The sequence below is a fragment of the Lytechinus variegatus genome, chromosome 8, assembly GCF_018143015.1.
Source record: "Lytechinus variegatus isolate NC3 chromosome 8, Lvar_3.0, whole genome shotgun sequence".
Taxonomy (NCBI): Eukaryota; Metazoa; Echinodermata; class Echinoidea; order Temnopleuroida; family Toxopneustidae; genus Lytechinus; species Lytechinus variegatus.
Window position 1 is genome coordinate 1,409,043 of NC_054747.1, and position 27,406 is coordinate 1,436,448.

The 27,406-nt window shown below is 35.8% G+C and overlaps 1 protein-coding gene across 1 annotated transcript in view; it reads left to right on the forward strand.

The window, feature by feature from the left end:
• Nucleotides 1–9,385: 9,385 nt before the first annotated feature.
• Nucleotides 9,386–27,406, forward strand: part of LOC121419791 — a 60,212-nt gene continuing 42,191 nt past the window's right edge. The window contains exons 1-2 of the mRNA XM_041614251.1: nt 9,386–9,494; nt 12,758–13,018. Of these exons, the coding sequence (XP_041470185.1) occupies nt 9,431–9,494; nt 12,758–13,018 (325 nt within the window). The 5' untranslated portion in view covers nt 9,386–9,430. The remainder of the gene's footprint in view (nt 9,495–12,757; nt 13,019–27,406) is intronic.

Sequence of the window (27,406 nt, forward strand, 5' to 3'; positions counted from 1 at the left end):
CGTTTCAACCCATGGATTGCTGAAATTGACTGTTAATCATCATCAACATCGTCTTCACGGACATTTCAACTCGTTACAGTGACTGTTATTATTCATCGGACTTCAACATCAGTTTCATCATCACCATCATTGTGAATTTTCGCCAGTCAACTGGGATTTTATCATTTGGATTATTACTTGGATATAGTATCATTACTTCGGGATTTTACATCGGACACTTCAAGAGATTTATGTAAGATCATTATTTGTTTTATTTATGTATAATTATTTCCTGTAATAAAAAAAAGGAAAATTTTAACTTTATATTTTAAAATCTTGTTTGTTATTTGTTGCAGTATCGTAACATGAGGAGTAAATTAGAATATTTCATATATCATATAATAAAATACAAAAGAAATAGTGAGTGGATGACGTCATCAGTCTCCTCATTTGCATACCGACCAGGATGTGCATATAACTGTTTTGTGAATTAAGCGAAAATTTAAAATGTCACAACTCTCTTATTTTGCATCCGATTTTGATGAAATTTTCAGTGTCATGCTTGTTAGTTTTTCTCTTTATATTTCAATCAACTTTTTGTTGGGGTGGACTTGTCCTTTAACAAGTATTGGTGTGTGAAACCCTACCCTTAACAAGTATTTGAAACAAAACGATATTATTGGCAAGTATTCCATAGGCGGATCCATCTTTTTGCACTTCACCGGCGCCATAAAAGAAAATATTGAAAAAGGGTTCAAGTCTGACCCTGTCAAATGCTCTTTTCAAAATGTAGGATGATATTTCCGGGGGGGGGGGGGGGGCAAGACTCGAACATATTTTTGAAAAAAACACATTGAAAACGATAGAGTAAATGGACCGAGCTATAAAGTACTTGGTGCACATCTCACATTTGCACATTTTTCAGAGTTTTCATGAAATGTTAAGGGAAAAAATGTGTTATCACAAGAGCTGATCAGGAATTTGCCCCCCCCCCTCCCCTTGCTGTGTACGACCTTTCCCTGAAGTCCACTTAAACATATCTCATTAAAACAGAAAATATTTTCATCAATTTAAACATATAATCTTTCGAAAACATATTGAGAGAGAGATTGAACAACTTATTAAAGAAAGAAACAAGGTCTAACGAATATACGTCTGGTTGAGTAATTATTTGCTCCCGATATATCCAACGGGTTTTAGCAAAGTTTTGGACTAAAATATCGAATCATCTTCATAAAACACTGTACATAGTAGCTCTCTTACACCAAAGGCCAAAAAGGTGGCACAATGCGTAAAGAAGAAAGGTGACTGACTTTTTCTTACTAAAGTATTGGAAAATAAGATCAAAGTTAAAGGATTTGCTCTACACTTTTGTATGATTCTGGGATGTTTAAAATAACAAATTAAAAATTTCGTGACATCTGTGGGCAACTGTCCCGCCCCAGTCCACTCTGTAAGGGCATGCGATAAGCTTTGTTATTCGTTATGACCATTCAACAATAAAATGTATAACCAGGTGCCGCTGATCATTCTTGACCAGCGCCGATCTAGATTTGGTTGGCAATAGGCCCTTCTTCATTATTCTACCGGCGCCTATTTATTGGAATCAGGGGACGCTGATCATTCTTGTCCGGCGCCGATTTAGATTAAGGTGCCGCACTGCTACCTGCGAAGTTGTTGGGAAAAAGGTAGTTAAAAGAAAAGATAAGGAAGATGATATGGTTGTGCTTGGCTGGGGGTAGTCTTTTCTTTACTGTTTCTAATGTATATCAGTGTATATTTTTTTAAGCAGCGCCTTTTCTTTTCTTTCCTTTATTTTTTTTCAAGCGGCGCCTTTTCTTTCTTTTACTTTTAATATTAGGGGGAGGGGGCGCGCCCCCTGTGCCACCCCCTGGATCCGCCGATGTATTCCCTGAATTGAACCCATAAAAAAGTACAGCGATATGTCACAGACGTCGGTCGTCGGTTAAACCTTTACCTACATCATTGGGTTTAGTACCGTCCAACTCGCGCAAATCATATTCTAGACAAGTAGAGTCGAATTCTGGGGCAAAAAGTATATCCTTTATAAAACATTTGTCTTCATTTTTTATACCCTCGCAAATTTGACTCTAAAAATTTGACTCTAAACGAAATAGATGATCCTTTTTCATTATTTCAGAGTTTTTGACACCCTTATCACGTTATGTACGTAACGTGCCCTATCTTGAAAAAGACATCCTTTTACGTGTTTTTTTTTGGTCGCGCATGGTATCCACTCGTCAATGTAAGTGGCCACCCGGGTCCCTCCGGGTCCCCCGGGGTCCCCCTCCCTGGATTGGCCACTGTGAAGGTCATTCATATTATTGCAAATTGAATGCTTCACGATATTCTGTTTCGTATATGGTTTATTGTTCGGTATAGTTTGGGTCTATTGTATTGATTTTCTGTTTGGAATGCCTGGTAATCTGAATGTCTTAGTTGTTGAGACACCAAGCTTCATGTGCAAAGCTTGCCTAACATCTGTCAAAGGTCTGTTTAACTTAATAGTTTCCTAAGCGAGAGTCCGGGGGGGGGGGCAGTCAAATGTATTGCTGTGCACATGCGTGACCAAATAAAAAAACGCGTTTAAAGGGGTGATTTTTCTGTTTTGGACGCGGGCCGCGCGTGCACTTGTTAATATAAAAAACACTGATTTTCAAAAAAAGGGGTAGTTTTGAAAAACTGGTCTTTGGTCAATCGCAGGGTCAAACGTATTCAGGGTGTTTTTTTTTAGACTAGCCAAAGGTCTTTAGGGTATTTTTCTTTTCCCAGGGGTCATATTCAGGCGACAACTTGTTTAGGGGCCAAAATGTGTAAATAAAGCCCGCGAAAAACAGACACAGGGGGTTTACAGGTGAACGCATGAAGAGTTAGGGGATTATTTTGCACACAGAGAAAAAGTCGTACAGGAGGTGTTTGGAAATAATTTGACCACGCGTGTGTACTGCAATACATTTGACTGCCCCTCCCCCGGGGGAGAGAGCTCAACTGGTTTCCAAATAAAGGGATTTCTTTCAAAATTAAGTTCGTTTCATGCTTTTTATGATGTTGATTTTTTTTATCACTGAAGAAATGCCAATTTTCAAAAAGATAGGACATTCTTATTTTTATCACATGTTGATTCAGCCAGTGCTGAATAGCTTTTTAATTTGTCCAATATTATTATTTGTTTTTAGTATAGAATTTGTAAGTCCGTATTACCTCTTTGGATTCACTTTTATAAAAAAGTGTTGTATCAGAATAAAATATCTAAGTGTTCACTCATTTGTAAACTGAACTATATTTCTAATTGAAATAAAGTTATTAAGGAAACTGGAATTCTCAAGTTTGTTGCATTTTTTGGTGGAGTTTATTCCTATTTTATTCCTTTTTAAATAATGAATTGTCAAGAAAATTTGCGCATTGGGTTTCAATTAAATCAATTTTAAGAAACAAAAAAGTTATTAAGATTTTGTGAACTTGAATTTTTAAGCCTATTTCAGTTTTGGTAAATCCCCTAAAATTGAGTCGCGCTATTTTAATTCATTTAGAGATTGTATGAATGTGCTTGCCCTGAAACATAGATGACGTGAAAGGTGTGATTTTTTGAAATGTATTTTGAGAGTTTGCGTGAAAATTAATTAATACACACACACACACACGCAAATATATGTATATATATGTATATATGTATATATATATATATATATATATATATATATATTCACCCTCGTAGGTACACACACATACACAAAAGGTGTATAAGTAAAACGTGAGTAGAAAATGAGTGCTTAAGCAACATTTATGTGCTGACGCGCACATGATTTTTTTCTTTTCTTTTCTCGTTATACGAGCAACATCAACATAATTATAGTTAGGCACACCCCATGTCATCTTAGTCTGCTATGTAGACTCTGAATGGCTCGTGAGGTAGGATATCAGTGCACGAAACGCACTGCTGCTGGTTTGCGAAAAAAAGGTGAGCGAAGCGAGCCTTTCTGCAGCCACAGTAAACCTAGTCTGCAGCTATGCAGTCTCGTTGAATCAGCTGTGGTACACACACTGCAGATGTGGGTCTACATTTGTAGACTAAAGTCATCTGATCATTATTTTACCAGTGCATTGATACAGCACGCAAGTTTCAGCCACTATTAACACCCCAGAATAGATTGTAAAAGTTGATCAAAATCTCGTTTAGTCAATTTTGTCTGCCCTGCATGGGACAGCTTTTAGATTAACACCGTTTGATGGCCAGACATGCAGTATTTCGGAGGGAGTGTGAATGCAAAGGTGATGAGAGAGAGAGAGAGAGAGAGAGAGAGAGAGAGGGGAAGATGGAGGTGTCATGGCATAGTGGTTCAGTCACTTTACTCTTAAACCAAGGATCGAGGGTTCGAATCCCATCCGGCGATAATGTCCTTTGGCAAGACACTTATCCACGTTTGTCACTCTCCACCCAGGTATTAAATGGGTAGGCCTACCCGGTAGGATGTGAACGTCAATGTGATTAGACTAGCACGAGTGCACCGATAAACGGTTGCCTGGCCAGGATACTCCCCAGGGAATGGAGATGGTGTACCTCATGTCTGGAGCAGTGATGGACCCTATGACCCGGGTAATAATAATTACAATGTAAAGCGCTTAGAAAGCAAAGTACGAAGCGCTATTATTATTATTATTATTATTTATTTGTAAGTACTTGCCTCCGTCCATGTGCGCCAGTCAAAAACGGCAGTTTTTTGAGCTCACCCGCAACCGCCTACTTGGTTTCCAAGAAAGCGAAACGCATCCCGATGCAGTTTTGAGGACCACAACCAACGGTTGTCAAGCAATTAAAGGGCGGAAAGCTATCCCCAAAGGTAAGGGGACGAGGGGCTGGAAAATTTCGACAAGCAAAAAAAAAAAAGGTTATCACCTGAAATGTCAGGTCATCTCGTTCAAAATACATGTATGATTTCGATTTTGATACAAAAGTTAACGCTTAATCATACACTTGATTTTAAGATTGATTGTACATTATAGTCAATAGAATCAAACACAGAAAACAGCTCTACAATCAATGCTAAGCTTTGTGTTACAGGAGGGGGGGGGGGTGGGTTACATGCAGGCCCTACAGATCTGTTTTTCGTGTGCAAAATTCTTTCCCGCGACACCCACACCATACATGCATGTACATTACGACTGATGGCTGGAGATATTTGAAATGCAGTACCTACAATAGATTATGACATGGATAAGAAAGTGGTTTTTTCAAATAAATAGAGTACATATTGAGTGAGGAAAAAGTGAATTAAGGCTTAGATATAGATCATTACAGTCCATGGAATCGTTTAGGGTCAAATTTGCGGGGAAGATAAAAAATTATTAAAATGTTTTATAAAGGATGTCCTTTTTGCCCCAACACTACGTGTTTAGAGTCCGATTTGCACGAGGCGTGGAAGGTGGGGTCGTACTAAACCAAATGATGTGTTAAGGTAAAACCAACGACCGACATGATCGAAGGACCCGTGACATAACAATAACATATTCCTGTACTTGTTTAGGGGTTCATTTTAGGGAATACTTGGCAGGAGTATCATTTTGTTCCCAATACTTGTTAAGGGTAGGGTTTCACACGCCAATACTTGTTAAGGGGTGCATTTTCAGAATATGGAAAATACGTGTTTAGGGTGCTTTTCGAGACCCCATGGTCGCGCATGGTATCCACTCGTAAATGGAAGTGCCCCCCCCCCGGGGACTCTGGTACGGAGAAATTAGAAAAAATAGGACGGAGCACAATTATGGAGACATTATTTTGTAGGTGATGGTGAGGATTTTGTATGTAAAACGCTTATGGACATGAAACCAGTGTAATTGAGGAATACCAACTTGGCTTCCCGATTCTGAGCTCGTTGAGTCGCTGGATGTAACGGTAACCGCGCATTGAGCCCTCGTATACCAATAAAACCCTCTGCATATATTTCCAGATACCTCAAACATTTTTAACGGTCAAGGTACATACGGATAAGTCATTTCTCTGCTTCTATCATGAAAAAAAATTGCCTTTGCCATTACAGTTTTTGAAACACGAAAACAAATTGGGACGAAAAACACATGTGATTTTTTTTTGGTCATAAAAACAGTAATCGAAAGTCAAAATATACTTCTTTAAAGGTCAAGTCCATCCCAGAAAAATGATAATTTGAATGAATAGAGAAAAGCCAAACTAGCATAACGCTGAAATTGTCTTCAAAATCGGATGTAAAATAAGAAGGTTATGACATTTTAAAGCTTCGCTTATTTTCACAAAACTGTGATGCAAAATTGGGGGTGGCAGGCAAAGGAGACAGTCGGTAATATCCTTCACTTACTGTTTTTTTTTGTATTGTTTGAATTATACAATGTTTATTTTTTTAATGATTAGGACGAACTTGACTGAATTATATAGTATTAAACAATGCTAGTTTCGCATGGTCAGGGAGGAATCAATCGTTGTTTCACTTCACATTGTTGAAGAGAACATTTGAATATATCATATTCCCTACAGTATAATACGATAGTGAGTTGCTGGTGTCATCAGTCTCCAAACTGGCATACCGACCTTGATGGGCATATAACTGTTTTGTAGAATTATACGAAAGTTAAAAATGCCATAATCCTCTTATTTTTAATCCGATTTTGATGAATTTTCTAGTGTTATTCTTGTTAGATTTTCTCTTTTTCTTCAAATCAACTTCTGTTGGGGCGAGTTTTTCCGTTAATATCTCGAATACCGATCGTCAACAATACTTCGTCCAGTTGTTTACTTGATCCATTATACCGCCTAAGAAAAGCTTTTCTTTGTGCTCTACTGCCGTGTCAAGAAAGTGACCATTGAAACGTGTAGTAATTTTCCTATAAGGAGGGAGGTCACCCTGATAAAAAGTTTGATGCAAAATGCTTTTTAAAGAATTGGTAAAGGCTCTGATAAAAATCCGTCATTTTTTTTTTAAAGTATCAGAATTGAAATACAAGCAGCTGCCCAAAATGTTATGTAATGAAAATGCATGGATTTGGCCGCATACATTCGTAATTCCGAAGCTTCGTTACTCCGAAGGTTCGGATATTCTGAAGGTTCGTTATTCCGGAGGTTCGCATTTCCGAAGGTTCGTAATTCCAAAGGCTCATTGGTCCGAAAACGAAATGAGGTTCGTAATTTCGAAGGTTCATTAGTCCGAAAACGAAGTGAGGTTCGTAATTCCGAAGGTTCGTTCATCCGAAAACAAAATGAGGTTCGTAACATACGGATTTTTTTTTTTTTTTTTTTTTTTTTTTTGGGGGGGCTTTTTTGTATATACTGATAACCAGTTAAATCTTTTATGCACTTTCCTCTTACCTTTTCCAATATTCATTATGGTTATCATTATTATCTATATTATTGTTATTTAGTTATTTTTACAGCAAAATTTCCTTAAGGGTAAATATCCCCTTTAAGTTATTTTGCCACAGAGTTAATGGACCGTGAGCTCAGTAAAGGAACGAAAAAAAAACACGAGGGAGACCCATGAAAGGCAAGCTTAAGATTTGCACTCGGCCCAACAAAAATTGTTACTCACGTACCGGAACAACGAACCTTATTTCGTTTTCGGATTATCGAACCTTCGGAACATCGAACCTTATTTCGTTTTCGGATTATCGAACCTTCGGAATAACGAACCTTCGGAATAACGCCACAAACGTTCGGATTAACGAAGCCTTATACGTTTTCCGATTAACGAACATGGAGGTAAATCCAATTTACCTGTTTCGGAATTACGAATCTTCGGAATAAAGAACCTTCGGAATTACGAAACTTCGGAATTACGAAACTTCGGAATTACGAAGTGTAACCGTTCGATACTACACTGCTTAGAATGTTCCATATTGGGTAATTAACCTGGGGACCATTTCATAAAAGTTGTCAGCACTGACAAGTTGCTTTTCCCCAAGAGTTACCATTATGATAGCAACAGTCAGAGGCCAGTGCCTCTCGGCCAATCAAACCCAAAGATTTTACTGAAATTTCCAGCACTGAAAGTTGGCAAGTTTTGTACTACCACATAATGGATTAAGCACTTTTGGAATAAAACTGGAATAAGCTCTGCTTTTCTTGGCAAGTCCCTCCGTTCAGATAATTTTATCTTCAATATTTGTTATGAAATGTTATAGAACTGTACGTACAATTTGAGAATATATTATTTTGAACATGTATTTACACTCAACTTCGATAAGATCTTTTGGTTGAACGGAAATGAATAAATCTAAATCTAAACTCTAATTAATTTTTGCCAACCTTCCCATTTTTTTTATATGCGATATATAATATTCTTTTGATTCCCACACTAGATCCAAAATGTACAGTGCGTATATAGAAAAAAGTTTACAGTTCGAAAAATTCCTCAAATTGTTACAATTCCTAAAATTGTTACAAAAATGATTTGCGCAAAACTTTGAAAAAGTTATGCAAATAAAAGTAGACTTTAATCATTAAGAACAAGTGGAATTTAGCTAGTAAGATTTAAAGATATATTTTACCTTTTTTAAAACTTGTTTCCTTGCCCAAAACACTTCGAAGAGTGCATTGCGCCCCAACCCACTCACCCACACACCGAGGCCATCGTGACGATATTTGCTTTACACTGAGCTGTGATTTACATGAAATTGCAGCTTAGGCTTGATTTTCATTTTGTTAATCATTGTCAAGCTTGGGAAAAGTGTCGATAAACAAGTATTAAATGAAAAACGAATTGTAAACCCACATCAAATTATAAAACTTAGTGAAAATATGCTGGAGATGTCTTTTATAAACTTTTGTTCTGATTCAGGTATGTCCTCAGATCCAGCTGGCACAAAAAGGGTAAAGGTTGTGCTTACTAACTGTTGAAATTTCAATTTGGGTGGCAAAATTGTTACAAAGTGCTTGAATGCATCCGTTTTATTTCCATTGACTAAAAGTGCAAGGGAAATGTATGAGAAATGTTTCGCAGGGTAAGTTTGACTTGGCCCTTTCCCCTAGACACAACGTGAAAACGAGCATTTCTGCGCAAACAAATTTCTGCGAGCTTTACAAAAATGGACAGTGTTCACTCAAGTGTAACATTTTATCAGAACTTTTACTTTCATTGGATAGATTAGACCCAAACCCAAGAAAATATATGAAAAAATTAATCACATGCTGTATTCTTTTATTTTGAGGGCTATTTCAAAGTGTAAACTTTTTTTGAAACGCACTGTTCACATGTATGTATGTATATATATATATTGGCCGATAGATGACTTAGCCCCTTTTAAAATAGGTCTTTAAATACAAAGCATAATAAATCACGCTCCAAAACACCCCTTTCAAGCTTGAGTAGCCAAAATAGTTCGCTTTCGCTGGATACTTAATTCCCTGCCATTTTGATTCAAGACGCAGTGAGTACGGGAATCTGTCACCAGTATCAACCAACCAACAATGGCACGAAGTGGATTTTGCCAGATTTTGGTTCTCATGTACTTATCTCATTTCATCAAATTAGGTAAGTGCTTGTATGATTCAGGTAGTAATATTTAAAGATCAAGTCCACGCCAGAAAAATGCTGACTTACATAAGGAGAAGAAAATCAAACTAGCATAGTGCTGAAAATTTCATCAAAATTGGATGTAAATTAAGATAATTATGACATTTCAAAGTTTCGCTGATTTTTCACAAAACAGTGATATGCACAATTATGTGAGTCAGTCGATGATGTCCATCACTCATTATTTCTTTTGTTTTTTATTGTTTGAATTATACAGTATTTCCTTTTTTATTGATTTGACAATGAGGACCAACTTGACTGAAACATATAATATTAAACAATGTTAATGCCAAAAGTTCAGGGTGGAATTAATAGTTGTATCACTTGACAATGAGGAGAAAATTAGAATATTTCATATTTCATATAATAATATAGAAAAAAAAATAGTGAGTGGGTGACGTCATAGTCTCCTCATTTGTATACCAGCCAGGATGTGCATTTAACTGTTTTGTGAAATAAGGCGAAAATTTAAAATGTCATAACTTTCCCATTTTACATCCGACTTTGATGAAATTTTCAGTGTAATGATTGTTGGATTTTTCTCTTTTAATCTAATATAACATTTTTGTTGGGGTGGACTTTAAATATCGCAGTCAGAAATTGGTAGGTGAAAAGTTTTAGATTTATCGTTGAGCGGGTAAAATGGTTAAGGGCAACTTTGCATGTTTTCTTTTTCTTATTGAAATTTGCAAATTCCAGAGAAGGAACAAAATTGCTGCAATTAATTGAAACACGTTTTCACTTTGTTTTAGAAAGGTGGTTTGTATTGCAGTGGAATAATTATGGAACATACGCTTGTTCTTAAACGGATGTACGTATTACGTCAGAATAAGTACCAAGCTGTACAGACCGCAGAGAAACATTGTTACCGCTAACAGTGCACTGGCCCTGTTACGCTCTTCATTTGGTAATGACTTTAGAGATTTTAACCTTTGACCTTTACCTTGGAAATGAAACCTAAGTTTTATACAAGCTGATCACCAATGTTTAATATTTCATGTCTAAGTTGCATGAAATAGAACTATATATTTTGAAGTAAAGATGACATTGAAAATAGTAACCTAGGTAAAGTTTAATACCGACATGCTCATAGGTCATTGACCCTAACTGACCTTTGAACTTGATCATGTGAACGGAAAACACTCTGAATGGTTAATGAAAGCGTATACGACATCCTGGTGTAACATTAATATTTTGACATTGTTTTGAGTCTGGTAATTTGTTTTAACATGTTTAATAAGACAGATAATACAATTAAAATCATATTTTTTCTCAACAAAGGTTAATAATTCTTCTACCACTAAATTCCTTCCCCTCATATATGGTGGTTTAAGTGCAAAAATTATGATTCTAGGTTATTTAGCAGCCGAGATATTGAAAATAAACCTTTAACGGCGGCCATTTTTGAAAAATCCAAGATGGCGGCCATATAGGGGTCGGTGCGAATAGCTCATGCAATAACCTTTCCCTCCAACCAAAACAGAGAATTTTCAATTTCTCCCCCCAAAACCGTTGAAAGCTAAAATATGAACATAGTGAACCTCATTAGGGCCCAATCCTTTTTAATAGAGTAAACTGTACATCGTTTAGAGTGCATTATGTCTCTTTTTTAAAAATGTTAACTGCATGTGCCTCTTCTGCAGTTCCCCTTCAAAAAAAAGGAAGAGTAATAATGCACTCCAAAATGATCTACAGTTCATACCAAAGGGATTTGTCCCTAATATTACTCTGAGAGGAGCGCGATTAGGGACTCTATTAGCTCTTTGGAATTTATACAACATTTTTTCAACCGAGATTAACAAACATGGATTAACAATTCAATTTGTAACATAATAATTACTGCAATTTTTTTTTCATCGGTAGGCATATCATATAGACATGTATAATAATGTGAACTAATAATGATTTCATGTTAAGAAAATAAAATGTGGGGACTTGACATCATCAGTCCACCTATTGCATATTCATGAATGCGTACAAAAAAGGAAAAAAAAAGAGAGAAATAAAAGTAAGGAAAACATCAATAACTTTGATATTCACCGTCTGATCATTGTTACGATACTGCAACAAATAACAAGTAGATTTTAAATTTAATTTTCCCTTTTTTTATTACAGGAAATTGATCATGTACTTAAACAAAATAAAACCAAATAATCTTACATTAATCTCTTGAAGTGTCTGATGTACAATCCAGGGTTATAGTTCACTGTTATAGTCCAATATATATATTCCAGGTAGGCTGGGAAGATTCCTTATTGAAGATGGCGATAATGAAACTGATGTTGAAGTCCGATGAATAATAAAAGTCACTGTAACGAGTCGAAGTGTCCGTGAAGACGATGTTGATGATGATTAACAGTCAAATTCAGCAATCCATGGGTTGAAGAGTGTTCATTGAACAGGTTGATGATGTTGATGATCTCGATGAGAACTGATAATTTCTCTCTCAAGATAACTGCAAACAGTTCATTGATGGTGGGCAAATAACTCCACACAATATATATATTCCAGGTGGAAATAAACTGCTTTGATCTGATCTGGTGAAGTGATCTCATATGATGTGATGTGATCTCCTGCTCTCATATGATGTGATGATATCCTTAAAGAAACTGCAGCTTTATATACCCATTACAGCTATCCTTCTAGAATTCACTATAATGGAAAGTTCTAGCATTGCCTTCCAAAAGAATATTCTTCCTCTTTCAGGAGCCTTCTTCATTTCTAAAACATTCTTGAATGACCTCATTGAAATCAACAGTGTCAATAACATAGCTAAGCCTATTGTTCATAATCTCTATTCAGAAATAACAATAAAACTCCTTGGCCTTTTAAATAGGCAAGGCCTGCATAATGAAAAGACATTCTGGAACGTTCTTACAAACATGCTGTGGAATGTACTTGATCATTCTAGGCTATTCTTAAAGAGGAAATAACTAATAGATTAATGTAACTGCTTTTACAATTCTTCTACAATTATTCTTATATATAACATCATGATAACATTTTCAGGTCTTGCTTGCTGAATTTAGTCCATTAATCTTGATCTAATTATTTTCGACATGGAGTACGTCTTTTAATTCTTTCTTTTTAGGTTTGTTTGTTTTATATTTTATTGTTTGAATGAGATAGGCAAATGAAAACAAAAATACAAAAGCACCGCAGCTGAAGTCTATTGATAATTGCATTTGTAAAGATTGCTTTTATTTGTGTTTAATTTACAGACGTTGCTCAGATAATTTTGGGGGATGAGGCTAGCCAGAGCATCTTTTTTGCTCCCCTGCCCGGGCCCGAGAACGAAATATCTGTATTCAACGTCAGTTTTAGACGGATAGAGTTGGGAAGTCAGGGAAGCACCATTAGGCTAATTGATTATGAACCCGCTGACAGGAAGGTGTATTGGAGAAATGATAACGACGATGTCGTTCGCGCCAGAGTAGACCTTGCCGGGACACCACCGACGGTAGAGCCCTACTTAACAGGACGTAAGAGAATATTTATTTCAAATCTTTATCCAGAGTAGCCTGTTCAGCGGCATACAAACAAATATGTAAAATTATACAATATATACAATTAAAATATTCATTAAAAATCGCTGGTCTTCCACAGGGCTCTGCATTAATACCAAGAAAAAAAAAATATAATTCATAACATAAAGAAAACATAAGTAAAGAAAACATATATACACATCAAAATAAGATTCGGAATGAGAAAGTAAAAGGATATGGTAAAATAGGAAGAAAGAGATAGAGAGAGGGAGAAAGGGGGTAGAGGCAAACAGAGAGAGAGAGAGAGACAGAGAGGTGGAGAAAGAGAATATCAATTGAACTCTCTCATGATGTTGTGGTGCAAGATTTCATCCTTATGCAAAAGTTATGGCCCGTATTGTGAAGTCGGGTTTAACTTGGCTACTCTTGGCTAAAATGATTGGCAAGCTTAAATGTCGAGATTCTGTTCACTTTGTGTGTGTGTTATGATTTCTACGCTCTTTCTTTTCAACCATCCGAGCCGTCTTTCATCCCCCTCCGTCATAATTATGTTAGGCATACTCTGTCAACTATTCTATGATTATATAACCAATTTATTTCAACAATTCTCTATACTTTTTGTTTCTTTATTCTATCCCCTCCCCCCCCCCCCCGGGGGGGGGCACTTCCATTGTCGAGTGGATACCATGCGCGACCATGGGGTCTCGAAAAGCACCCTAAACAAGCACTTTCCATATTCTGAAAATGCACCCCCTTAACAAGTATTGGCATGCGAAACCCCACCCTTAACGAGTATTGGAAAAAAAAACGATATTTTTGGTAAGCATTCCCAAAATTGAACCCTTTAAAAAGTACAGCGATATTTTGTTATGTCACGGACGTCAGTCGTTGGTCACCTTTCGTCATTGGGTTTAGTACGGCTCAACCTCCCACACTTCGCGCAAATAGTATGTGTTTTTTTACTGTTGGGGCAAAAAGTACATCCTTTATAAAACATTTTAGTCTATTTTATAACCTCGCAAATTTGACCCTAAGCACGTGACTAAAAGTGATATCGATTTGGAATTTCGTCCACTAAATAGTTGTATATAAAAAAAGTTTTCTAAAAAATTTCGAAGCAATCCCTATATTTTCTTTAGTTTTATGGTAAATCATGTATTTCACAAATTTTATTTTTTGGGGGGAAAAATCTCAAAATTTCACAATTTCTATTTAAAATTCCAGCCGAATTACCTTTTCATCACCCATGATTTGTATCAACTTGAAAAAAAAAAATATTCAGCTTTTATATGACTCTAATTTTGTGGCAAATGAATGTTTGTGTCGGAATCTATGTACGAAAATCCAAATTCCATGAATATGGCTGCCACTTTGGACGCCATCTTGAATGTGAATCCCATGGAAAAAATATTTTGTTTTGAGAATATCAAAAGTTATTTACTAGACATCTTAAGGATTGCAAAAATGTAGGTTAAAAATAAATAAATCGGGTGCATGGGAACCCTGTTTCTCTCCCCTACTATCTTAGGCCAACCTGGGGCCCATTTCATAAAGGTAGAGCGTCAGCGTCAAGTCCCAAAACAGCGTCAAATTTTCACTTGCAGCGTCAAGTTTAATATTTGACGCTGCAGCGCATTTCATAAAAAGTTGACGCTCCAGTAAGAGCGTCAACTTTTTACTGGAGCGTCAAGTATGGTTACTGGAGCGTCAAATAGGGTTAAATATTTGACGCTGGTCATGGGGGAGCGTCAAGTTGACACTGTAACGGGTTTTTCATTGTTAAGAATGGTGTATGTTGTGCTCAGGCATGCCCACAGGGCTCTTACAAGAGAACAAATATTTAGAGCAATGTCTGATGATAATAATGCCAATAGTAGGCCTAATAAAGAATATTAAGGTAATGCTTTCTAATAGAAATGCTTTTTTTGTCCTGCCTACCGAAAAAAATAAAATGCTGAGAAATTCCTCCGAGACAGCATATCTTTCAGTTTATCCCAGGGCAGGTAAAAAAGGAAGGTTATACTATCATGACTATAGACAGACTTTAAAAGAAAATGACAAATGGAGAGGATTTTTTTTGTGGGAAAAAATCATGAAAATAGAGGAAGGTGGATGTATTATGTGGAAGTGTTTAATTTAAGGCCTGAAAAAAAGCCCTATGGCCATAAAAAATGATAAATTGCTTTTTTTCCCCGTTTATGACTTTCTCAAAAAAAGTTGTGGCTGTTGTGTTGGCACTGTCATGATTGTTGAATCCATTGATTTACTGAAGTGAATGGTTATTCGCCGTTGAAACTGATAAGTTTAACTTAAAAATAATTTCCATTATGAACAAAAATAATCTTTTAAGGTCATTTTCGATGTTTCATGCATAATTAGAGCGTACAAATTTACTTGCTTCAGGTGATTTTTAACAGCACTGGGCACTGCACCAGCAGTGGCCTGCGCCTGCCTTCAAGTTGTTGTTGATACAACCTTGCATTACTAACACAAATAATCAAGTGTGGGACTGGGATTAAAATTGTACGGTAGAAAACTTTTGAAGGTGAAATTTCGACGGGTAATAATGAGACCTCATCTTTTTCAAAATAATCTTTTCCCTGCCACAGGGCTAATATAAATAAATTCTCTTTCATAAAACATACCCACTGGAGAAACTATGCTATGTGATCACAAGGAAAAATAGCATTTTCTTCTACTCTCTACTAGAATTGCAAGCCATCACCGTGCACCATAGAACCATCACTCTGCTTCAACGGCTAGTCTTATGCTGCAGACCCTGTTTGCAGTTGCTAAATAATGTCGCTCCCGAAAAAGTTAACAAGCAAACAAAATATATATATTCTTTTTAAATGTTTTTCTTCTAATTTTGCTTCTCAAAGGTGGGGGGTGGCACAGCCCGGCTGTACCCCCCCCCCCTGATCCGCCAGTACTTTCTACCTTAACTTGGGACTTGAATTGAAAACAAAAAACTGGAGAGAAAGGGGATTTCCCCCTAATCAGCCTCGTACATGACTATTCAAATAATTCGCTGGAAAGTCAAGCTGACTTTCCAGCGAATGTGCTTTTATGAAATGCAAAGTTGCTAGCATAGCAAGTTGCTAGTATAGCAAGTAAAAGCTGCTATTCTACCAGAGTTGCTATCATAGCAACTTGCTATGATAGCAACTCTTTATGAAATAGGCCCCTGGTATCCAAGGTACTTTCGAGAAAAAGAAACCCTCTTAGCTGTCCACTGTGATCTACTTTTTTCTTCAAAGAAATCAGTGGCTTTTGGAAAGATTCTGCGTAGTGATTTCGAAAGCACACTATTTATTGCTGTGATTATTCCTTTTCAATAAGTAATCTGAATAAGCTCTAAGGATCGACAAAAAATGAAACTTTATGTGTATAGGGAATTTCACGGTATCATGACTTGTTTCCTTTAAGGCATGCTGGGTAACAATGGCTTTTGGAATAGAATAAGGTGTACAGACCTCGCTGTCTAGAAAATATAAGATTAGATTTAAAGGTTTTGAATACCTGAACTTTTACTGAAAGGATTTACCCACCAACGTACTCAATGATTTCGAAGAAAATACTACTTGAAGGATGATACCTTTCTATTCAAACATACAATATGTCAAATCTTATTGGAACAAACAAATCTGTTACGTGAGTTCCACGGTTCGACCGCCCCTTTGGTATGTATGGAAAAGATGAGAATTACTTGACTGGTAATTCCTGGGTGGCGTCCGGGGGGGGGGCAGTCAAATGTATTGCTGTACACACGCGTAGCAAAATTATTTCCAAACAACCCTAAACGAGTTTTTCTCTTTGTGCAAAATAACCCACGAAACAAGTTTTTCACGGGCTTCATTTACACATTTCGGCCCCTAAAAAATTTGTCTCTAGAATATGACCCCTGGGAAAAAGTTGGAAAAAACATACCCCTCAATACGTTTGGCTAGTCTTTAAAAAGTTTTGTAAAATACGTTTGACCCTGCGATTGACCATTGACCAGTCTTTCAAAACTACCCCTTTTTTGAAAATCGGTGTTAACGAGTGCACGCGCGGCCGGCGCACAGTGGGCCGGAAGAAACAAAAGTGCGCCAAATGTCATTTTGGGCAATTTCAGATTCTTATTTTTTTATGCCCAGCTGAAAGACAACACTTTGAAGAATACTTCAGTAAAATATTCCATTCGGGAATTTGCATAAAGGTTGTAAATTTGCTATACCTCAAATTGTAAAATGTGACATTTTGCGAAATGCCGCGTATATGAAAACTTAGTTGAAGAACAGACAATTTCACAGGAGGTTTTTCATGTAGGAATCTTAAATGGCTCCCACATTCTTTTTTTTGTATAAAAGGGTTCAAAGTAGATAAAAAGCACCTTTCAGGAGGTTATAGGAAAGTTACTCCTCGAAATAGGCTGATAATCCATGTATTTTTTTGCATTTACATCAGAAACGTTTAGATTTCTGTGGATTTCCTTCTAAATTCTATCAGCATCATTTTCCCGATTTCTTAGCTGCCCGTTTTTGCTCGTTTTCATGCGAGACCCGATTTGACTTGACACATCGCCCCCAAAACGGTAATTTTATACCGCGCAGTCATCGCAGCGTATCGTATAGACGGGTCAATATACGACCAAAAATATCCTTACCCGGAACAAATTGCAACAAATGATTATTTAACGGCTTTTTGTACTATTTGACCTTAGGAATAACATACTAAAAATCTACCCAAATCTGCATCCGGGAAAGTGTTTATTTTCAAGATGGCGTCCAAGATGGCCGCCATTCACTCAAAATGGATACAACTTACTCATTATCCAACCTTGAATCATATTTTGACTCATATTCCATGGTCTAGGGGTAAAATAATTGTTGATACAGGCTAGAGTGAATTATAAGCCCTCCAGTGTACCTGGCAAATCCAAGATGGCGCCCAAAATGGCTGCCATATGCTGAAAATCCACAATTCATCTAAGTGGCTTTAATTTGGTTTTTATTCAAGGGTTTTAAGGGTGAAGTAGTAAATTAGAAAAAGTCACAAGGGCAGCCAGTGGTCTGGTGTGTCAAAAAAAATCCAAGATGGTGTCCAAAAGTCCGAGTTGGCTTTCAAAAATGGAGTTTAAAATGGCTGTTGATAATAAAAAATGGACATAGTTCATTTCATATCCACCAAGGACATAATGATTTTGGTGTCTAGACCATGTTTTCAATGGTCAAATAAGTCATAGGGACAAGTGACAAGGACAGTCAGTGGTCCAGTATGTGTAAAAATTCAAGATGGCTTCCAAAAATGGAGTCTAACATTGTTGCTGCTACTTTAAAAAAACCCCGACATAATTAATTCAATACCCAGTGATATTATTTTTGTGTCTATACCATGGTTAAATGGGTCAAATAATACATTGGGGCAAGTTAAAAGAAAAGTCGGTGGTGTGGTATGTGCAAAAAACAGTGATGGATTAGGCAATCCCATTACTGGTGCCATTACTGGTCCAGTTAAAAATCAACAGCTGCATTAAACCGTATTTGCTGCTTTTTGACGACATTTTCTGGAAACTGCATCTGCATATTACTGATATGTAACTTCTTTAGATCCCAACAGCCAAACTAGGAGTCAAATGTGACAGCTTTCAAGTATTTTAAATCAACATTACGGATGATTGTTCTGTGTGAGTAAGCGCTTTGATTTCTACAGTCCCATCTATACCATTTGATGTTACCAACTTGCCTGGTACATGTATGTGTGAATGAACTGGATGGGGCCTAGATCTATGTCAGAACTCAATTCGTGATTTGTTTACCTTGATTAACTACCACTGCCTCTTCTTGCCAATTAACTATGTCTACTAAAACAGTCAAGGCTGTAATGGCCGAGCTTTTTGAAAAAGAAGAGTTTTTCCAGGCAATCTCAGATGGTGTGGAGAAAAAAACTTAGTACTATTTTAGACAGGCTTACTCAACAAGAAACTTGTATTGCTGAATTGGAATCGCGTTGTAAAGTGAGGGATGTCAAAATACGTGACCTTGCATTGAAACTGAGCAATTTGGAAACAAGATTTGATAAGATGGAAAGTGAGATGATGGATGTCCAGAATGGTAGAGACAAAGGGGAACAGCAGGTTGAATGTATGAATTCTTTGGAACATTATTCGCGGCGAAATTGTGTGAGGATTTTTGGAGTCAAGGAAACGAATGGAGAGAATACTGATAAAATTGTTTGTGATGTTGCACAACAAATCGGAGTAGTTCTCGATGCAAGTGACATAGATCGCAGTCACCGTGTAGTGAAACCCCCAGCTGATAAGGCAAAGAGCAGGGGTATCATCGTAAAATTCTGCTCCTACAAGTCGTGTCAGCAGCTACTCGCAAATAGAAGGAGGCTGAAAGGATCGCACATATCACTATTTGAGGACCTGACAGCAACAAACTTCAAACTTCTACATGATGCTCAGACTTACCCAAAGACTTTAGCAGCTTGGACTTCGAGTGGACGGGTGTATGTAAGCGTGGCAACTACTGATGGTTCTACAAGAAAGCACCTTATAACATGTAAGGAAGATCTACGGAAGTTGTAACTTGATGTCAGTATGAGCATAACTGATCCACGAGACATACATAATTAACGTGATGTGGACTTGACGTTTTTATTGTTTTATTATCATTAGGCTCCTAGTGGCATTTCTTAAAAGACACAATAACATCAAACTTTTCATGTACTTTTCTTAAACCCATTTTTTCTTCCTTTTTTTGTATAATTAAGATGTGCTTGTGTGTGTGGTGTGAATATGTCTATGAAACAATATTATAAAAATTCTTTAATAACTGTTGATTTACAAACTGTTACTAAATATTTGTCACCTGAGATCAATGAAAATGAACACATGTTTCATTTTGGACCTTCTCAGTCTTTTTTTACCCTTGAGGAATTTAATCAATACAGTAATAATTTAGATTATGAAATATCATGTGCATTTAGTGTATTACATTGTAATTGTAGAAGTAATTCCAAGAATTTTGATAGTTATACCTCATTTCTTGATTCTATAGATGTACAATTCTCAGTCATGGGCATCACAGAAACATGGCTCAAAGAGGCAGATTCTTTTTATGATATTGAAAATTATTCATTTTTAGCTAAGGGTAGGGAATCTAAAAGAGGAGGTGGAATTGCATTTTATATTAGAAAAGATTTGACTTTTAAATGTAGAGATGATTTAGATCTGAATAATGCATATTTTGAATCTTTATTTATTGAAATTAATAATCCTAATAAGAATATTATTTTTGGAGTAATATATCATCCACAGAATCAACCAGTGCAATATTTTATTGAATCGTTTGATGAAATTTTAAATATTGTAAATAGAGAAAATAAATTATTGTATTTAATGGGTGATTTTAATTTGAATTTATTTGAAGTCACAATTTGCCAAAAGGTTTAAGAATTTCTTGATCTTTCCATGTCCTGCAACATATATCCACTTATTCATACTCCTACACGGGTAACCAATCATTCAGCTTCATTGTTGGACAATATTTTTACCAATGATTTAGACGAAATATATGCAGGTGTCATCCTAGGTGACATTAGTGATCAGCTTCCAGTTTTTTCCATTTCTAATGTGAAGCTACAGTTAAAAAAAGAACATCCATTTATGAAACGTACTTTCAGTACAGAAAGCAAAAATCTTTTCATTCAGAAAATGAGTAATGTATCTTGGAGTGTTAAAAGCTCCGATCCCAATGAAGAATACAATACGTTTTTACAAAAATTTCAAACCATTTACGAATTATGTTTTCCATTGAAACGTTTTGTGAAAAAGAAATTTAAAAATAAACCATGGTTTACTAAATCATTGCGAAAGCTATGTAAAAAAAATGTTGTTTATATAAAAAATATCTAAAAGAAAAAACTCAAGAAAATTGTGTTAAGTATAAAAAAAATGAGAAATACTGTAAATTATGAGATCAAAAAAGGCTAAAAGGGTATATTTTAAAAGCAAATTTGAAAATGCTGCAGGTGATATGAAAAATACATGGAAGGTCATCAACAATGTATTAGGGCGGAGTGTGAAAAAGACAGTTATACCAAGTGCAATTCAGTATTATGATGAAACAATAAATGGGACAGGTGCAATATGCAATGCTTTTAATAAATATTTTGTAAACATAGGTCACTTACTATCTTCTTCTTTTACTGATTCTGGGGACTTTTTGCAATATGTAAATAGAAATGAATCATCAATGTTTTTTACTCCATGCACACCCAAAGAAATCATTGATATTGTTTTGAAGTTTAAGAGTGGAAAGAGCCCTGGCTTTGATGGAGTACGTGGTGAATTAGTTAAAAGTGTTATTCATATTTTATGCCATCCTTTATGTGGAATAATCAATTTATCTCTGAATACTGGTATTGTACCTGACAAATTAAAAATCGCCAAAGTCATTCCAGTTCATAAAAGTGGATTAAAAGATAGGATATCTAATTACAGACCTATATCTATTCTCCCTTTCTTTTCTAAAATCTTAGAGAAATGTGTGTAGATACGTGTATATAAATTCTTGGACAAGTGCAATATCATTACTCCAAAGCAGTTTGGTTTTCGTGCAGGTCACTCTACATCTTCTGCCATTATCGAGTTAATACACAAAGTATCAATTGCCTTTGAAAAAAAGAAGTAATGATTGGGTTGTTTTTAGATCTTAGTAAGGCCTTTGATTCTCTGGATCATAATATTTTATTAAAAAAGTTAGAGAGATATGGACTTAGAGGTGTTGTATTTGAATGGTTTAAAAATTATTTAAGTAATCGTAAACAGTATGTATTATTAGATGAATGTGAATCTCAGATGATTACAGTAAGGTGTGGAGTGCCCCAAGGCTCAATATTAGTCCCATTATTATTTCTTTTATTTATAAATGGCTTGTGCAATATTTCTGAACAATTTGAGCCAATATTATTTGCGGATGATACTAGTGTGTTTATGTCCCACCATGATATCATTACTCTACAAAATAACTTTAATACTGAATTTGAAAAACTGGTTGTCTGGCTTAATAATAATAAACTTGTACTTAACATAAAAAAACAAATTTCATGACTTTCACAAAAAGACATATTGATGCAACCCAAATAAAATAAAAAAATCAAAGACTCTTTCATATGTCAAGTCAAACAGACAACTTTTTTAGGGGTAACTATTGACAATAAACTAACATGGAATGAACACACTAGTGTCATCTGCAATAAAATATCCAAACGTATCGGTTTATTTTATAAACTGAAATCTTTTCCCAAAGAAACTCTAATGATCTTATACAACACATTGATATTGCCACCTATGTATTACTGTATTCTTACATGGGCATCCTCTAGTATGCAAAATACTAATAGACTTTGTGCTGCAAAAGAAAATTATAAGACTTGTTTATCACAGCCAATACCTTGCCCATACCATCCCTATATTCTTTAATCTAAAGACTCTGAAAATGCCTGATATATATGTTTACCAATGTGCAATATTCATGTATTTATGTATCCACAAATTATTACCAACATGTATCATATCATATTTCCAACTGAACAGAAATATTCATGAATATCAAACTAGGCATTCAAACAATTTTCATTTTCCCTTAACAAAAACTTCAACTTACCAAAATACAATTTTTTTTATAAGGGTCCATTAATTTGGAATGAATTACCAATTACAATAAGACAGAGTCCAACGCTGAATACTTTTAAAAGAAAAATGAAGTTTTTACTATTACATAGGTACCTTTAAATTGTAACAGTTTGATATTTGAAATAAGAATGTATGTGTGTGTGTGTTTGCTGGTGTTTGATTGTGAATGGTGTATGTGAATGTAAGGGTGTTAGATTTAAATGTACTGTTTTCAATTCATTTTAATTTGCTATTCTTAATCAACAATTCAATTTTTAATCTTCTTATCTGTATGGAGATTGGCTTTTTATATAAGGCTCTGCCTTTCTGCCTCTCCTAATACTTTCATTTGTACATTTGTATTGTTTGTCTTTATATGTTTTCTTTATACTCCTTTATATGTGTGTATATATCTACATTGTTTATCTGTTTTTTAATGAAAGTATTGAATAAATGAAATGAAATGAAAAAATTGATTCTGAAATGGCTGCTGATACTTAAAGCGGACAAAACAATTTTGGCATGGGAGATGTGATTTTGATGTCTAAACCACTGGTTTCTAGGGTCAAATAATATATTGGAATAAGTTACAAGGACAGTCATTGGTCTGGTATGTCCAAAAATCAAAGATGGCTTTTAAAAATTGATCTTAAAATAGGCTGCTGATACTTAAAGCGGACATAGCTCATTTTCATATCGGCCTGGGAGATGTGATTTTGGTGATTACACCACTGGTTTCGAGGGTCAATTAATTCTTTAGGGCAAATTACAAGGACAGCCAGTGGCCTGGTATTTCAAAAAATCTATGTTAACTTCCAAAAATTGATTCTAAAATGACTGCTATTACTTAAAAGAGACATAGTTTATTTCATATCGGCCTGGGAGATGCGATTTTGGTGTCTAAACCACTGCTTTGAAGGGTCAAAATAATAGATAAGGACAAGTTTTAAGGACAGTCAGTGGTTTGGTATGACCAGAAATCCATTATGGCTTCCAAAAATTGATTCTAGAATGGCTGCTGATAAAAAAGTGGCATAGCTCATCTTATATCCACCTGTGAGATATGATGTCGGTGTCTAAAATATGGTTTCAAGGGTCAAATGAAATATTAGGACAAGTTAAAATGACAGTCACTGGTCTAGTATGTAAACAATTCCAAGATGGCTTCAAAAATGGAGTATAAAAATGTATGATGTTACTTATAAAAGACATAGTTTGTTCAATATCTGTCTGGGAAATTTGAGTTTGGTGTCTAAACAATGATTTAAAGGGTCGAGTAAAACACTAGGGTAAGTTACAAGACCATTCAATTGTTTGTTTTAAAAAAAAATTAAAGGTAACTTCAAAAAAATGGTGTAAATTCACTGTTGTTACTTAAAAGTATACATAGTTTATTAGAAATACACCTTGGATGTATGATTTTGGTGTATAAACTAGAGCTTAAAGGGTCAAGTAACATATTGGGTTAAGTTGAAAGGACAGTCAGGTGTCAGGTATGTCAAAAAATCGAAGATAGCTTTAAAGATTGAGGTTTTAAATGACCGTTGTTACTTGGGGATATTATTTTGGTGTCTACACGAGGGTTTCAAGGGTCAAAAAATACTTTGGGACTGGTTACCATGATATGCAGTTATCCATTTGCCTTAAAATCCAAGTTGGGTTAAAAAATGGGTTCCAAAGTGATTGTTGTCACTTAAAAATTGACATAGTTCAAACGATATCCACCTGTGATAAATAATCTTGGCATCTACATCATGGGGATAAGTTATCATATTGTATCATGAGTTGGTAACAGCACCCATTTTTTATGAAAATTTAGAATCCACCATGGATTTTTTTTACTTTGTTTACGAAATGTAACACTAACCATCCTTGCTATTTGTCCGAATGTATTATTTGATCCTTAATACCACAATTTACACACCAACATTATTTCTTACAGATAGATATTGTAGAACTCTTACCATTGGAGCGTTGTGGCCCAGTGGATAAGTCTTCTGACTTTGAAACAGAGGGTCGTGGGTTCGAATCCCAGCCATGGCGTAATTTCCTTCAGCAAGAAATTTATCCACATTGTGCTGCACTCGACCCAGGTGAGGTGAATGGGTACCCGGCATTATTAATTCCCTGCATGAGCGCTGAAAGGCAGCTAGAGCTGAAGCTGGGGTAATAATAATAATAACGCACCGCGGAATAGAATATTTCTAGATAGATGGCGCTATATAAATGCCTAATATTATTGTTATTATTGAGTGATATGAGTCGTTTTAGATGCCTTTTCTAAAAACCCTCTTGGATTTTTAGGCAAATGGACAACTGCATATCAATGTAACTAGTCTAAACGTATTATTTTAACCATGAAACCATAGTGTGGACACCGAAATCACATCTCCTAGGTGGATTTTAAATGAACTATGTCCATTTTTAAAGTAACAGCAGTCATTTTGCTCTCCGATTTTGGGAAACCATCTTGGATTTTCGATAAACTGGATCACTGACTGTCCTTGTTTCTAATTTTCTGACTTTTAAAACCATGGTATAGACATCAAAATCATATGCCCTTGACGGATATTACCTGAAATATGTCCATTTGTAAGTACCAGCGGTTAATTTATACTATTTTTAAAGCCACCGTGGACTTTTGGACATACTTGACCACCCATCGTCCTTGTAACTTATCCCAATGTATTATTTGACCCATTTACACATGTTATAGGCACAAAAATCATATTCCCGGATATTGAACAAACTATGTTCGTTTTTTTTAAAGTAGCAACAGCATTTTTTTTACTCCATTTTTGTAAGCCATCTTGGATTTCTTAACTTACCGGACCACTGACTGTCCTTGTAACTTGTCCCAATGTATTTTTTGACAATTTGAACCGTGGTATAGACGCCAAAATAAGGTGAATATGAAAAATGAGCTATGTCCATTTTAAGTATTAAAGCCATTTTAAACTCAATTTTGGGGAAGCCATCTTGGATTTTTGAACACACAAGACACCTGGCTGTAACTTGTCGCGATGTACTACTTCACCATTAAAACCATTGAATAGAAACCAAGTTAAAGCCACTCAATGAGTAATAAATGATTTGTGCATTGTTTAGCCTACGGCAGCCATTTTGGGCGCCATCTTGGATTTTCATAGTACCCTGGAATGGTAATATTACTCTAACTTGTATCAATGAATTCATTTACCCCCTGGACCACGAAATATGAACCGAAGCAGGATTCTAGGGTTGATAATGAGTGAGCTATATCCATTTTCAGTGAATGGCGGCCATCTTGGACGCCATCTTGAAAATATCTACTTTCCCATTGGTGGATTTTGGTAGATTTTAAGTATGTTATTCCTGAGGTCAAATACTGCCAGAAACAGTTGAAAAATCATTTGTTGCTGTAAGTTCCGGGTCAAACCATATATTGACCCGTCTAGTGTGGGATGTACATATTGCCGTTCATTTTTGCACGGTGAAGACGATTCCCCTTTCATTCAATGAAAATGGCATGGATATTGGGCATAAATGTAAACAAAACATTCAATATGAAGGTTGATAACGCATACAAGGAATACTCACCCCTCTCCAAGAGATAAAAGTTACTTGAAATTTTCCGCCAAAACCCTCCTCATGGTGATACATTCGTGGTGTTTTTATACTCCGCGTTTTACCCAAGTCTACACAGATTGATAAAGCAAGCTAGGTTAATTTTTTAACATTTTTTTTAATCTAATGATAATTTTGATGCCGTAGAATTATTTTCAGGATCTGATACACACTTTTTAGGCATGTGAGAAGCATAAACAAACATTGACCCTAGTCAATCTTAAAGTAACACAAAACACAAAGTTTATATACTCCACATTGTTTAGCGTAATTTGTCTTTTTACAGATATGTTTTAAGTAGCCAATCAAAATGTGGTATAAAGGTGACGTTATATCGGCTTTGAATAATGTTCAGTCATTTCTACGCCCAAAATTAACAAAAATACAGGAATAAAGCAAAAAAAAAAAATCAAAGGGCCCCAGGGATAACCCGACGGCTTAGCCTTTATTCCTTAAATTTTGTTAATTTGAGCCACATAAATGTGCATGCGCCGGGTGAAGCTAGTGTTTATCCGATTGCCCGAGTCGAGTTCTACAAGTTAGGATACGTTTTTTCCCCGTCTAAGCCGTCGGGATATCCTTGTGGGCCCCTCGACGAAAAAAAAGTTTTATGCCCTTTTATTCACTGAAGTTTATCCCCTAAATGTTCTCGCACTTGGGCATGCCAGTGTGGTTGCCCGAGACGCGCTTCACCTGTTAAACCCCCTAAAGCCTTCAAAAACCCTTTATTTCTTTTATATCGAATATTGGTCCAACTTCACACGCATTTGAATATCGAACCTAAATATCAAACCAATTTCACAGTTTGAATATCGAATATTCAATATCCAACCAAAGTCCTGCCGGTCAACATGCACGTGTATAACGATCGACAACGTAGAGGGCGCTCTTTAATATACTTGAAAGAAAGGACAAGTCGGCTCAGAGACGAGCTAGAGAAACCGTATTCGAGATGGCTGTTGGCTGTGCGAAAACAAAATCACAGAACAGGAAGTGGAAAGCGAGTTTCCGATTTCGTTTTCGCTGTCTGCGTTTTTCCAAACAGAATCACGTAGCGGAAAGCGTGTTTTTGATATATAAAAACACAAATTTAGAATAAGAAATCAGAAAAAGCC